The sequence below is a fragment of the Macrobrachium rosenbergii genome, chromosome 47 (genome assembly GCF_040412425.1).
Source record: "Macrobrachium rosenbergii isolate ZJJX-2024 chromosome 47, ASM4041242v1, whole genome shotgun sequence".
Taxonomy (NCBI): Eukaryota; Metazoa; Arthropoda; class Malacostraca; order Decapoda; family Palaemonidae; genus Macrobrachium; species Macrobrachium rosenbergii.
This window is the reverse complement of record NC_089787.1, coordinates 46,020,132-46,035,342: the sequence shown is the minus strand read 5'-3', so window position 1 is coordinate 46,035,342 and position 15,211 is coordinate 46,020,132. Positions and strand designations below refer to the sequence as shown.

Genomic DNA, 15,211 nt, shown 5'->3' with positions numbered 1-15,211 from the left:
TATTGAGCATTGCACAAACTCCATCATCTCCATCTTGAAGAGGTCCACTGATTCCTCTTCCTATCACCTTTAGAACTATAAAGATGGCTGAAGAATTCTTACATTGTCTTTCCCCTGCACTGATCTAGCTTCATCTAAAGCCTGGAACTTCAGTGATGTTAACTCATAAAAACAGAGATTGGATGACATCCAAGGAAGTGGGTCAGTACTTATCCCTGCATACCTATGCAATAAAGGGATCAGTCCTCAGTTAGTCCTACAACTTCCAAAATTTCTGGAGACACATCTTAAGTTGTGCATCTAAAGGAAAGCATCCTTATTGCATCATAGTATAGGATCTCCCAAGAATACCTGATGTTTGTTGCAGTTAAGGGCCTGAATAAGATCTAATGGTTGCTGTAAATGTCTTCTTTCCCACTCTGTGATTGTCTGGAAAGATTATCTCATAGCACACATGAAATGCTCAGTCTCCCTATCTCTGCCATTGTTATAAACCTGTCAGTAACCTACTAAGATTAGTGCCCATGAATTTGGACACTTGGAGGTACAGTAGTCAGAGGTGGGAATCATATGAAAACTCTCTAATAGCCACACCTCTTCCCCAATGCCACAGACATATACTGTATATAAAAAGAACCATCCAGGTGTGTAGATCAGAACCCTGTCCACAAAAATAAACAAAGTCTCCTGGCTTTTACAACTACTGTACATCCAATATTCCAGGAAAGTAGTATACTTGTAGCACCCATTTTGCCTCTTGGCAAATGCCATGAATTCCTTAATGAATACTCTTTGAATCCTTCTCTAACAAGGCTAGGAATTGTTCGAAAAGGGAAAGACTAGGCTGAAGCTTCTAAAGAAAGAGCTTTCTTTCCTGAAAGCAAGTGTTGAGGATGGCTAGAAGTCCCAGGCATCCTGCAAAAATAGTCATGTCTTTAGTTTTGGGGTGAAGAGTTGAGGGTAGGCCATAGACTTACCATAATACTTACTAGAGTTTTTCCTTTCATGTGCTCCTTGCTATCTGTGGAGGATCAGAGCTATGGCCTTAGTAAAATAAGACATAAGAACCTTAGGACTTGGCAAGAAATATCTTGGGTTCTGTGGTTGACACCAACTTCCTTGACTTGAGCTGTTTCCAGACTGCAGACCCAATCAAGGGTAGCACTGAAGGGGGTATACCCAAAATGAATTCTCCTGTTAAGACATTAATTTTCTTGAAGTCATCATCAAAACCAGGTTTTCTTGGCAGAGCAAAACATTGTAGATGAATCACTGTTTTGCCATGTTTAGTAGTAGCCCCTCGGGGATCAAATGCACTTAGGGACATTTGATCCCTGAGGGGCTATTACTAAACACAGCAAAAAATTGTATATAATATATTTTCTCATTTGAGCCATTTTTTCACTTTTGCCATTTTTACATGTTATTTTTACATGTGCCATTTTTGCCTGTGCCATTATTATCTAAATTTGTTTGCAGTACAACCACAGGTCTTCAGCAGAGGAACTACTTGTATGCAATTATTTGGATTCTGCCATTTTCTTTAGCAAGAATAAGTGGTATCTGAAGGATACTGGCCGACCATGAATTTAGGCAATTACAAATGTTGGTCTGTCATGAAACAAAATTTATTTGAGACTGTAGTAAAAATAAAAAAGGACATAAAAACCATCCCGTGTACAACTGAGAAATGTCATCAGTTAATAAACCTTCTTTACAAATATTTAAGAAGCAAAGCAAAGTACTAACTGAGAAATTTTATCATGGACAGTTATAAAGAAAATGTATGCCATCTTCAAGTTATACTGGTAGTTCTTTCAAAGAACCAAATATACATCTATGTACCTTCTTTTCATGAATTTTTTACAAGCTTACTTTCTCCTTTGTATTTAAGTTTCCTTAACAAATAAAAAAGTGACAATATCTAAAGGTGGGAATCAGCTGTTACTATAATTAATTCACACCACATGTGCATCTGAAATCTATCCCCATCCCTTATGACGCTCCTGATTGGCCATTGATCAGCCAGTCACAGGGCTGGAAACTCGTCAGTCTCTTCCAGCCGTCACCGAGTCAACATCTACGCTGCAACCTCTCCTCATGAAATTTGTCTTTCAAAAGTTATAATTTTCATTACACATCAGTTTTACCCGAAGAAAAGTAGTGTTTCTCAATTTCATTACTATACATCGTCAAGCCAATGATTTAAGGATTATAATGATATATGAATTACGTACTTCAGTAAACTTAATGCTAAAATCACAATTTTTTAAATTAAATTGTATTTTTCCTAACTATACAAACCCGAGGTCCTTTACATTAGGAAGCAGTTACGGTGAAGCTGGACACAGCCATTTAACTCTTGAAACATGGTGGTTAGGCAGTAACTACCATCAGGTAGGCTGGAATACCCGCCTACCCAGATGTAAACATTGCAGTTCACCTTTCGGTCCATGTTCAGATTGAGGGGTGGCATGAGGCGGGCAAAATATGTAATGCAAAGGATCTCAGGTTTGTTTAGTTAGGAAAAATACAATTTACTTTCAAAATTTGTGATTTGTCCCGACACGATGTACAAACCATCGATCCTTTACATTAGGAAGACTCACTGGGTGGAGGGAGGAATCTGAGTGAGTCTCTTGAACTGACTGGAGTTCTGCACACCTGGGGTACTCCTCCTGGTTGAAAGAGTGAGGAGGAGTACTGTGCCTCTGAAATATTGATCGGAGTGTAGGAACTGCAAGATCAAATGTCAGATACTGACTCTTTTCACGAGTGAGGAAACATAACTCAAATGAAATAGGCTGGGAAGAATCTAGAGTTGGAGGCAAAAAGGAAAGCCCGAGATAGGGTTTCCTTTTTGCTAGTATCTCCTTCCTCCCCTTGCTAGAGGAAGGAGCGGAGTTGCTTCTATGATTCTGAAAGAAAAATAGAATGGGTGCTCGATGTGTAGTCTTACCGCATCAGACACCAGATCCAGCAAGTATTGGTTCAAGTCCTATTCTCATCCCTGAAGGAGGAGAAGTAGGAGGATGGGGAAGGAGGAGGAAGAGAGGCCAGTCACTCTCGGTGTCCTTCTCATTTCCAGAACCAACACCTTAGGTAAGAAAACACAACTTTTTGAGCAGCCACCACAGGGCCAAGGAAAAAAGGTTCCAAGGGCCTGTGGGCAAGACCACAGGAAGACAAGAGTGTGGTCTATGAGACCAAGTCTTGCTTCCAGACTGACAGAAACTTCCAGAATGAGATAGATAGACCAAGCCATTGACTTTGTGAGCTCTCAGGTGGAAAGTACCGGTATCGTCGTCGCCAGCTGCCGAGTACCTCCTTCGATCGCTTCACAAAGCCAGGAGAAAGATGTGTCCTTAGACACTTCTTCCTTGGAGAGAGAATACTAGCGAAAATGTCGACGACATCCAGGTTAGGAATGTCGAGCCTCTTCGTAAAGTACCACAGCTCCCTAATAGCACAAAGTAACGACTGATCTGGATCATCGAAACAAAGTCCAAGGAGGAGGGTAACAAGGACTCGAACCCAACAATAGATGCTGATGGATTTGGAGTACACTAACGACATCCGAGAAGGAGTAGAGGTATTGATCCCCTTCACCTGTTCTTCCATCTTCTATGCCAAGGACGGAACGAGATGAGAGATGGTCCTAAGAGAGCACATCTCTATCCAACAACTCTCGTAAGGGCGCATGCAGAGCATGGGACAGGAACCCTAAACAAGTCACATGCCACCCAGGGAACAGGTCCCTGGGACAGCAAGACTGAAGAAACTTCTCATCTGTAACTAAATCTTGACTGAGGAGAAGAAGGCTACTTCAGATAGAAGACTAGGTCGCAAGGCGGAGAAGACGAGGAAGTCCAGACTTAAAGAGCGACTCTGACCCAAGAAGTTCTGTCAACGACACCCACCAGCGAAGACGGATCCAGTCCTGGGACAGTGTTGCAGAGGACTTCAAGAGATATCCAGCTATATCTGTTGCTGCTCGGTGAGAAAGCCTATGCTTGCAAGGAGAGCTGGAAGGTCTCCCAGTCCTGAACACACAGGGATGTACTGCCTGAAGAACTGCTACTTGTGTAGCTGCTACAGGAGGCTGGGTCAAGCAGAACTCTTCTCGATGCCTTAGAAGCAGAGCTATCAGGTCGGGCGAAAGGCGAAGTCTTACAGCATTTGTCTGTGACTCGGGGTGAGCAATGCTTGTGGACCCCTAGCGAAACAAGCAAATACGGAGGGAAAAACATAGATATCGATTTTTCTGCAAAAAACAGCATGCCTCACCGTAGTGGCCCCTGGGTCTGGTAAGCAGGAGCAAGAAAACTACTGACTTTGTTGTGCAGGGAGGCAACAGAAAGACGGTAGGGATCTCTCAGACAAGCAGTCTCTTCGTGAATCTTTGTGAGAGTGGAGAGCACATTCTGTCCCAATCACTCAAACCTGAGGCCAAGCTCACCTACCAATACATCCCCACTGGGAATGCAGCTGGCTAATTGAGCTGTCAAGTGCGCTATAGAACACTCGAGTACCTGCAAATGTCGACAGATGAAACAGGAGGAAAAAACGATTCCCTCTTGTTTGTCGACGAATGCCACTACTGTGGTTTTGTTGTTCAATGAAACCAATGAGTGTCCCAAAACCTATCCTAAATTCTCAGAAGGCCAAAAGGCTGCCTTGAGTCCACTATGTTGATGAGAAGGTACTAATGTCTCGGTCACACACCTTCAAGACAAAATCTTACAGGTGTGCACCTATTTCTCGATCGGTGAATCCGGAAGTAGATACATGATGTGAGGGGAGTATGCAAGCATATTTGAAGGTTCCTTCAATCAAGCATTAGCCTAACTCTTTCCTCACATTTCGAAGAGGAAAGAAGGATGGAGGAATGGAAGCAGACCTCCATTCTCAACCACGGGGAAGCTTCTGCAAGATGACAGGATACCGAGACGATTAGCTCTAGGTGGGCTGGCATTTCCCAAATCAGGAGCACAGGAGAGGAAGCGGGATGGAAGTTTGATGAAAAGAATTGTCGAGACCTAAGGGAAATAGATACTTCTCCTGAAGGAATCCATTCCCAGGTCTCGGCAATGTCGCTGCCAGCTCCAGAGACTCGATAATTATCATTTCATCCATGCATCTGCAGTAGAACTTATTCCAGGTCGATACTCTTTCTCTCTTCCCTTCTGCCCTCCTCCCTTACGGAAAAGAGGGTGGAAAGAGACACAGTTATGCTCACTTTCCCAGAAGGGAAGAAGAGGACTATGTGTTCCCTGATCTTCTTCCAAAGCCTGGGACTTCTTAGGAGTTGAGGGGGAGCTGGCTTGAACTCAAGGTCGAGCTGAGATGACTAAGACCCAAAGGTCTTGGCCATTGTCCAAAGGACAAGGCAGTGCCCTGGTACGAACATTGATTACCGTGGTATCTGGCAGATCTCTGAAAGAGAAAAGCAGAACCAAGTTAAGGTTCGTTCTTAAGGGTCAAGCAAACTCTAGACTTATGAAACCGGAGATCCAAATTAGGACAAAGTCCTTCTTAGCACCAGAAATGCCCACACGACCAGTCTCCAGAAGGCAGTTTTCTTTCCGGGAATGGTCATATCTGAGGAGAGAAAGCCTAGAAGTGAAGGATTGTGGATCCATCAGGAGACTGCCTGGAGGAAACCAGCAAGTTGGCTCCAAGATCACCCCCTCTCGTTGCGGAAGAGAATACCCTTCACGACAAGCAGAGAGAGAGAACCCAGTCTGAGTGAGGCAGAGTCAGAACAACCTGCAGTCAGGAAAAAACCTTCAAGGCATGAAGAATTCGTACTCTGTCGAGGCAGGGGAGAAGCTTGGTGTCTCGACCTGAATGAAATCCTTGTCCGAAGACAAGTATTCATCTGGTCGAGAATGCTCTTGCAAGCAAGGACCGCGGTGGCCCCCAAAACTCTCGGCCCCTCGGGAACTGCAAGGTTTGCTAGTGATGAAGATTATTCATTGGGGGAGCCACGGTCAGTTTCCTGGGGATCCTCGTGCTGATGAATCGGAGCGTTCTCCAAAAAACAAGGGTGATCGCAACTTGAAGAGGAAGACCCTTGCTGCTTCTGAAGTGTGAAACTCCTGTACCTCTCTCCTTGGAGGGAGACCTTGACAGATCCCAAGAAACCCTCTGCGGCTACCTGGTTGTACAACTAGACAATCAGGGGACCAACACCCAAAGCACGCCAGGCAACCGAACTCCAAAGACAAATTTGTTGGAGCTCTCTCTGTCTGTCTCATGCCTCTCAGAATGACCGAGAGGAAAAGAGAACAGGTGAGGAGAAAGAGTACCCCTACCTGTCCTGCCAGTAAGACCAGTAGGAGAGGCAGACCGAGAGCGATAATCAACCGGTGATTATTGCCACATGGGAGAAGAAGAGTGCTTGTGCTTTGGCAAAGTACTTTACTGTGAAGAGCAGAAAGTTCACTCGAACAGACCCGGGAGCCCGATTCGGAAAACCTGAGTGTGGCCGAGCTGAGCTGAGCCGCACCGAAACAAACTGATCATGTGAACGCGATCCAGAGGGTGGTATGCTGTGGACTGGGAGGCAGGCAGGGCGAGCCGAGCCGAGCCAGTCTCACAAACACGACCAGGGGCTGGGCAGGACGGGCAAGCCGAGCCGATCGCGCGAACACAATCGGAACTGGACAGGGAGGAACTCGTCTGCTGTGAACTAGCACTAGTTTCCCTAATTCTAAACTCCTTCGAAGCTGAGGCGCCTCAGAAAGAAGGTTTAAAGGGGAATTCTGTGTCTGCTATCCTGCATGCTTGAACCCTATGGTTCAAGACACATGGATGAAACCTAGCCAAGCAACTGAAGCAGCTGGCGGGCAGTATCGAGACACCTGGCGTCTCAGCGCCAAGACACCTGGGTGTCTCAGCACTTTCTCTCATCCTGTGCCTCTCGTCAGGAAAGCGCTCGTGATTCATGGAATTTGAGCGACCTATGAGACTCCCAAAAATCGGGAGCAGCTGCTTTCAGTTTCCTAAGAAATTGAAAAGAGCCAGACGCAGACTTCTAAGACTTGCAACAAGGGCGCGGCCTCTCTCGCTGCCCCCAAAACACGAGACCCCAGAGGAGAATGCGAATCAGCTCCCGCCCAAGGGCGGGAAGAGCCAATGATAGAAACTTGTCTCCCGGAAGAGATCAGTCCCTTAGAAGTCCTGGAGGATCCCGAAGAGAATCTCTTCCCTGCTTCTTCTGGTGTTCGAACCGATAGGATCGAGACACCAGGCCGGGAACCTAACCAAGCACTGGTAAGCACTCGGGGAGCTCTTGTAGTGCTGGCAGGAAGAGCTGAGACACCTGGGTACCTCGGCCCTTTCTCTCGCACTGTTCCTGAACTGGCCGGGGAGAGTACTCTCCAGAGCCAGATCAGGATACTCGATATTCTATAGAATCTCGAACATCTGAAGTGGCTCACAAACGAGCACCTGAAGCAGCCCCCATCTTAGAGGGTTGGTTTGTTTATTAATAGCGGAAAAACTAAAATCAAGAATATGAATATTGAAAATAAACAGGATTGTCTCATTGAAGGTCTGGTTGTAAAGCAAGTGGATTGGATAAGTTTAAATATCTAGGTACTTATAAGGATGAGACTGCGAATACAGAGGGTTTCCTATACTGTGTATGTATAGAGTATACTTTACAGTATAGGCTAGGCTACCATATATGCATACATGGTACCGAATACCAAAGTGTAGGCTAAGCTATATTCGATGGGTTTTTTTGGAACCTAATGATAATACCTGTAGAGGCATTTTTAGTTTTTTTTTTGTGTGTGTTTGAACTACCAAAATTGACAGTTCTAAGTGTTTTTAGATGGGTTCTAAGTATTCGGGAGTTTCAGCTATTTGCGGGAGGGTGTGGTACGCATCCCCTGCGAATACGGGAGGTTTACTGTATTAAAATGAGCAGGGATGCATGCAGATAATAGCCTCATGTTTATTTTACTATACATACTTTAGCATTAAGTTTACTGAAGTACATAATTCATATATCATTATATAATCCTTAAATCAATGTTTAGTGATGAAACTGAGAAACACTACTTTTCTTCTGGTAAAACTGAAGTGTAATGAAAGTTATAACTTTTGAAAGACATATTTCATAAAGAGAAGTTGCAGCGTAGATGTTGACTCAGTGACGGCTGGAAGAGACTGACGAGTTTCCAGCCCTGTGATCAATGGCCAATCAGGAGCGTCGTAAGAGATGGGGTTGGATATCAGATGCACAGGTACTGTGAATTGATAATGCCAAGTGAGATATGATTAGACACACAGAAGCTTTTCTATTTGACTTACTCAAAGCACCACACAAAAGGGATACCTTAGCCGGTATAGATGCCAACTATGATAATGATGTACCTGTTTCTACTGTTATCATGCAACCTCCTAAACTCCTAAATAGGCTCAAATGTATGCACAGTGTAAAGAAGTTGGACCAAATGTCTGAGGATGCATAAGACAATTGAATCAGCAGACCTACTTCTAAACAAAAGCCAGAAATATGACCCAGTTTATGGGACATTGCTTAGTACTGATGTGACTTCAGTTGTGTGGAATTCCTCTGAGCATCATGCATGTCTAAGTCTGCAAAAGCTATAGAAACTATACATTATTTTATCACAAAGAGATTTTTAAATCTGTTTCTGAAGCAGTAACTCATGAACAATACTTTAAATATAAAATTATTAAACGAATACTCACGTCCAGCGTATCGTAACTTTGTGAGTGTTCCTTCCAGTATTGCACCCCGGCCACCTCCTTCCCCCATCATGTGAAGTTCATCTGTAACAACTAAGCCAAGTTCTTCAATTCGGCCATTTTCAAGAAGTGAGTTCACCAATCCTGAGGCTTTCTCAATGGTGGCAATGTAAAGAACACGCCTGAAATAAAATTTTCCTATTATTGCACAAAACATACCATAACATAAATTGCATTTTTTCAATTAAATGAGAATACAGGCAGTCCCCGGTTTACGACGGTTCCATGACGTTCGAGGTTACGACGCTTTTCAAATATATTCATCAGAAATTATTTTGGCTTACGACGCATGTTCCGGGGTTGCACGATCCGACGGAAGAAATATGGCCCCAAAATGGCAGAATAATCATAATTTGAAGGTTTTTGATGTAAAACTCAATAATAATGCAGTTTACATCGTTTTCAATGCACCCAGAGCATTAAAAGTAAGATTTTCTTATGATTTTTGACGATTTTCGACGATGTTCCGACTTACGACGATTTTCGGGTTCGACGGCGCAAGAACGGAACCCCGTCATGTAAACCGGGACCGCCTGTATACAGAAATGACATATCTACATTCATTCACACTCATTGATATTGAAATAACATTTAATCATGGAAACATAATACAGTTTAAGAATGATCTAAAGACTGATTGGAAACGATAAATTTATTTTATCTAAAAACCTACAACTAAAAACCTTTTACTGTAAGTCATGGGTAAAGACATAGGTTTTAAGTCTGGTAAGAAACAAGATATATATGAGATGTGATGATAAGACTGAGATGGTATGGTAACAGAAAACAACATGCAGAGGAACAGTCAAAGTAGTAAAAGATATGGAATTAACACAACCAGCTGAAAGGCCCAAGTTATGAAGAAAGGAGAGGTAAATGTAGCCCAAAATTGGAATTCAGGCAAAAGTCAAAAAGATGGACAGAATGGAGATAATTAACTTATCAAGCACTGTGAAAGGAAATCTTAATGGACAAACATTAACAATAATGATAAAGATGATCACAATCTAGTCAAATGACTGTCAAAACCTCCCTACTTGGGAGAGCTCCTACTTCATCTGTTATAGCTCATCACTGTTTTGCTCTTTCCACAAAGCATTAAAACACTGAAGCTGTCAGTAAGCACCAGGTGCAAGCTGAGTAAATTAATTCAAATTCAAATTCAAAACTTTATTCATATGAATACAATTAGTAAACATGCACAAAAAAATATAAGAATGTAAGCATTGATAAAATAACTTTTCTGGGCTCGACCTGTGTCACCCGGTGAAATATCCTTTTAGCACATATTTCTAGGTATAAGTATTGCTAAATATACCAGAGAAAAAGCTAAACACAATGCCAGGGTTACGACCCCCGGATCAAACGCCATTTATATATGGTGTCGGTATACACAAAGGGTGAGTGGTGCCACTGCCACAGGCCTCCGCCCTATAGAGCTCTCCAATCTCAAAACCCCGAAAAGTGAGGAGCCGTTACATACCTCACCTTCTTCTCGCAGCCAACCACCACCTCAGCCGCCATCTTGTAAACATTCCAAATTAGCACGCTTCCAGACAACACTGTGTTTTTTCTTGGTGCTGCATTTTCGTGAATTTTGGCTGTTCATCATGTCATCCCTTCCGGAATTCCCATCAACTAAGTTGAGTACCATCTCCTTTTGGTTTTTTCTTACAGAGGCATCTTATTTGACCTTTAATATATTGTTTACCTACAGAGGCATCTTATTTGACCTTTAATATATTGTTTACCAAGTAAATAACGCTACGCAGCCGGTCGTGGCTGCGTCTGCCTCTGCCATGCTGGACCCTCAGTCTTCGCATGGTTTTAGCAGAAAGTTACTGCTAGTTTTTCTATACTCCTTTCAATTGGAGTTTTATTTATATATATATGAATCACCTTTTCGCTGGTAAGGAGTTAGGAGCCCGTATCATGACTGATCTAGGCTAGAGACAGAGGTTTTTCCCCCTCCCCCTTTTCTGATCATAAATTCTCCCTTTTCCCTGGTTCCCTTCCTCTGCCAGCAAGTTGGTACATTCTCCTTGATGGTACTGTTATGCTCATGATCTTTTCTGATGTGTACGATGATGGATGACATGTATATTTTTGGATTAATTTTATGTGTGATTCGGTGTCAGGGTCGGCCATCTTGGGTATCCCCCGCTTTCCACATATCGGTGGTTGTTTGGCCTTCTCTGCAGCTGAGTCTTTTACGTATTTATAATATATAATTCTATGCATATACAGGCGGTCCCCGGCTTACGACGGTTCCGGCTTACGACGTTCCGAGTTTACGACGGTTTTTCAGATATATTCATTAAAAAATCCAGGCCGGCTTACGACGTTTGTTTTGAGTTTCGACGCAGCCCGTTCTGACGCAGCCTGTTTACGACGCTTTTCAATTACGTATATTTATAAAAAAATCCGTTTCTGGTTTAACAGTAATCATCAAAAATCAGTTTCTGGTTACAATTATTAAAATACATTGCAAGGTTATGACTTTTTTTCGGCGCTTTTTACGCCGCTTTGTAAGCGGAACTAGTTTCGTGAGCGTAGCTGCGCTCTGTATGTAACTGCATTGGTACTGTACAGTAGTTGACCGGACAACGACCTTCCTGGGTCGATCACGCAGGCGCGCGTAACAATACCAAACAACCCTTTCCTTACTCACGTGTTTGCCTCCCGCAGAGTTAGGTACGTTGCCTCATTGTTGCTTTTCTTTAGCTGCAGTTTTTTCGTGAATTGTGCCTTCACTATGGCTCCAAAACGGCAGAATTTATCATCTGATGCTAGTGCATCCAAGAAGCCGAGGAAGAGCATCACCATGGAAGTCAAGTACGACGTAATTAAAGCGTTCGGAGAAGGGTGAAAGTAACACCGAGATAGGCCGTGCCTTGGGCCTTAGCAGAACGACGGTTGTTACCATAGTGAAGGACAAGCGGCGTATTCTGAAACATGTGCAAGACGCTGCACCAATGAAGGCAACGGTGATTAACGTGAAGCAGCGTAGCCAGAGCGTGAGTGGAGATGGAGAAGTTATTGTTGATCTGGCTGGAAGACCAGAACCAACGGCGTGTTCCAGTGAGCCTGAGTGTGATTCAAGAGAAGGCTAGGAGCTGCATGCGGCAGTGGTGAAGAAAAATGGGAAGGCAGTGCTAGTGAAGAATTTTCCGCCAGTAGGGTTGGTTTAACCGCTTCAAGGCTCGTGCAAATTTGCACAATGTGAAGTTGTAAGGTGAAGCTGCTAGCGCTGATGACGTAGCAGCAGAAAGTTTCCCTAGTGGTTTGGCTGAGATAATTAGGGAAGGTGGTTACACTGCTGACCAGGTATTTAATGTAGATGAGACAGGGTTATTTTGGAAAAAGAATGCCAAATCGTACATACATTTCCAAGGAGGAGAGGTCAGCACCAGGCCACAAAGCTGGTAAGGAGAGGCTGACTTTACTCTTTGGGGGAAATGCTAGTGGCGATTTGAAGCTTAAGCCCTTGCTAGTGTACTTGGCAGAAAATCCCAGGGCTTTTAAGGGCATTTTCAAGAGTCAACTCCCCGTCATTTGGAAGTCCAATAAGAAAGCTTGGGTTACCTTGATGGTCTTCGAGGACTGGTTCAATGACCACTTTGTGCCCGCAGTGGAAAGGTATTGTGCCTCAAGGGTCTGCCTTTTAAGGTCCTGCTTGTCTTAGACAATGCCCCTGGTCACCCAGCTAATCTTAGTAATATGAACCTAATGTGAAGGTGGTGTATCTACCACCAAATACTACATCCCTCATACAGCCGATGGACCAGGGAGTCATTGCTAACTTCAAGGCATACTACCTGAGGAGGACAATACGCGCTGCTTTACGGGCCGTTGAAGGTAACAAGGAGTTGACTCTGAAAGATTTTGGAAGGGCTACAACACTGCACATGCTGTGACGAACATCGCACGTGCTTTGGGACGAAGTAAAGGTGTCGACTCTGAATGGTGCGTGGAAGAAACTGTGTCCGCAGTTTGTGAATAGTTTTAAGGGGTTTGAGCAGGCAGAAGATGTTGAGGCTGTGACAAGGAAAATTGTTGGGCTAAGCAAGAGGCTGAAACTGGACTTGGAAGCTGAGGATGTCACCGAGCTGCTGGCATCCCACGGAGAGGAATTGTCATCGGAGGACCTCATTGAGCTGGAGAAGCAGATGATCGAGGAGGAGGAAGAGGCACCACAACCAAAGGTCAAGGAATTAACAATCAAGGGCTTGACAGAGGGTTTTGCTCACCTGGAGAAATGTTTGGCAGCATTTGAGGTGAGGACCCTAACATTGCCAGGTTTGAGAGGATTCGCAGAGGAATGCTGGATCTTACTACGTGCTACAGGGAGGCGCTGAAGGAGAAGCAGCTGAAGAAGAAAGTGCAGTCTAGGCTAGACTCTTTCTTCGTGAAGAAGTCTTCAGCACCACCTGCCACTCCTAGTCTAGGTAAGGATTTCTCAACTTTATTTTTATTAACTGCTGTAATATAAATTGTTATAACTTGTAATAATATTTATAAAAATGTTACTGCAATTTATATTTACATACTGTAGATACACAGCATAACCCAATAAATTTTATCATTTGTATCATTGCAGAAGTGACTCCTAATCCAGACTCCCCAGAACCTCTACCTGGCTATGAATCAGAACCTGAGCCTGAACCTGTACCTGCAGTAACCTCCCCAGCAGCTTTTCCAGCTCTATCAGGTAAGGAATTCCTAAGTGTTTAATTTTTATAATTTTCATGCATGAAATCATTTGTACATACAGTACTGTACATATGGTACAAATTTTATATTTACTATCGCATAACCTAATTTATTTCATTATGTGCCATTCCAGATCTCTTTGGTAGTGATGACAGTCCTGACTCCCCTGAAGAATTCCAGGGTTTTGAGTTCTGGGACCTCCTGTCTCCTCTCCAACTTCACCAGGTAAGAATTCTTATTGTTTTTTAATGTTTTATAAATTTTTATAAATGTTACAAAAGTGTACTGCACTTCACCCACTGTACAGTACACTATTGCTTTAGTATTTGCTGTAACTTTACATAATCATTATCATTCCAGATCCACATGTTACAGCCTCCTCCCGGCCCAACTCAGCTGACCTTATCCCTCTCCAGCCCCATCAGGTAAGGATTTCATGACTTTTTCTTTCAAATCACTTTATAAAACTATATACAGTACAGTAGCTTATTGCATACATACCCCTGTGTGGTAATTTCTATCTTTTATCATTCCACAAATGACAGGTGTCCCCTGCTCAACTCAAATTCACCTGCACCAGTAGCACCCATTTCATGTCCACCAGGTAAGGAATTCTTCACTTTTTAGAAATTTCTATTAGCCTACATTGTTTTTAAATTGTGTTATTATATTTATACAGTACAGTACAGTACTGCTGTGTACAGTATCATTTTCTATCTTTTCACTGCAGACTCCCAAGAACCTGCAGATGCCACACCATAGCCCCTGTTCTCATCTACCATATGCCCATCCCAGTAAGCAAGCCAACCACTAGAATTTGGTAAGAACACTTTCTGTTTTATAAATTGTTATACATTTTATAAAATTAGTGTACTGTTTATGAAATCCACAGAAGTACTTTATTCTAATCTTTATCATGTACATTATCATTCCAGACTGACATGCACCTTTAACCTGACCTCTACTGGAACTGTACAAAACCTTCCTCATGTAGCCTACATCTTTCAAATCACTCAAGGTATTGAATTCTTCACTGTTTTTAATGTTATAAATGGTCATATGTACAGTACATTTGATAAATATAAAGTAACGTCTTCATTCTAATATTCCAGACTGCCCAGCACCTTTACTAGAGCTCCCTCATCCTCGCCTCCATCTTCTAAAAATCACTGAAATTAGGTAAGGCATTCATATTTTTATTTTGTACTGTTGAACATAGGTTTGTGAAATACCTGAACTGATACAGAACAGTGTAACACATACAGTACAAACTCTGCAGCAATTTTATCCTTATCATTGCAGGCTCCCCCACGCATACAATCTCCATCTCCCCCAACCTAGCCTGCAGGTTGTAACAGCTTTGACAATCACTGAATGAGGTAAGGAATTCCTAACTCTTTATAATTTTTATATATTTATTATTCTACTGTAAAATACTGACTGTTCTGTATTTATACAGTACAGTACTATACTTTGTTGCATGCAGGACTACTGTACAGTATTATATATGCACTAATACTAAATTTTTACATTCCAAATCCCCTGAATCATGAGGCCACACCATTTTCCAGGGTTAAGAAGCACGGGTTTCCAAAATAAAAGTAAGGAATTCACTTTTTTTATCTTTTATAAACTCTTTGGTATAAATTACAGTACAGTACAGTGTACTGTACACCTGTGTTACTGTATAACATGTTGTATTTTACTTTTG

The 15,211-nt window shown here is 42.8% G+C and overlaps 2 protein-coding genes and 1 long non-coding RNA gene across 3 annotated transcripts in view; 2 read left to right on the top strand and 1 right to left on the bottom strand.

The window, feature by feature from the left end:
* The window catches only part of LOC136830827 (helicase POLQ-like), a 68,070-nt gene extending 59,167 nt beyond the window's left edge, over positions 1 to 8,903 (bottom strand). Inside the window, exon 1 of the mRNA XM_067090806.1 lies at positions 8,731 to 8,903. The gene's annotated coding sequence lies outside the window, so the exon portion shown is untranslated. The remainder of the gene's footprint in view (positions 1 to 8,730) is intronic.
* Positions 1 to 15,211, top strand: part of LOC136830919 (uncharacterized) — a 456,633-nt gene that overhangs the window by 171,589 nt on the left and 269,833 nt on the right. The window contains 4 exon segments of the mRNA XM_067090890.1: positions 12,564 to 12,645; positions 13,388 to 13,498; positions 13,634 to 13,725; positions 13,861 to 13,925. Coding sequence (XP_066946991.1) covers positions 12,564 to 12,645; positions 13,388 to 13,498; positions 13,634 to 13,725; positions 13,861 to 13,925 — 350 coding nt within the window.
* On the top strand, positions 14,263 to 14,680 carry LOC136830828 (uncharacterized). Its single transcript, XR_010850757.1, has 3 exons — positions 14,263 to 14,320; positions 14,436 to 14,518; positions 14,613 to 14,680. It is a non-coding gene; the product is annotated as an uncharacterized lncRNA (long non-coding RNA).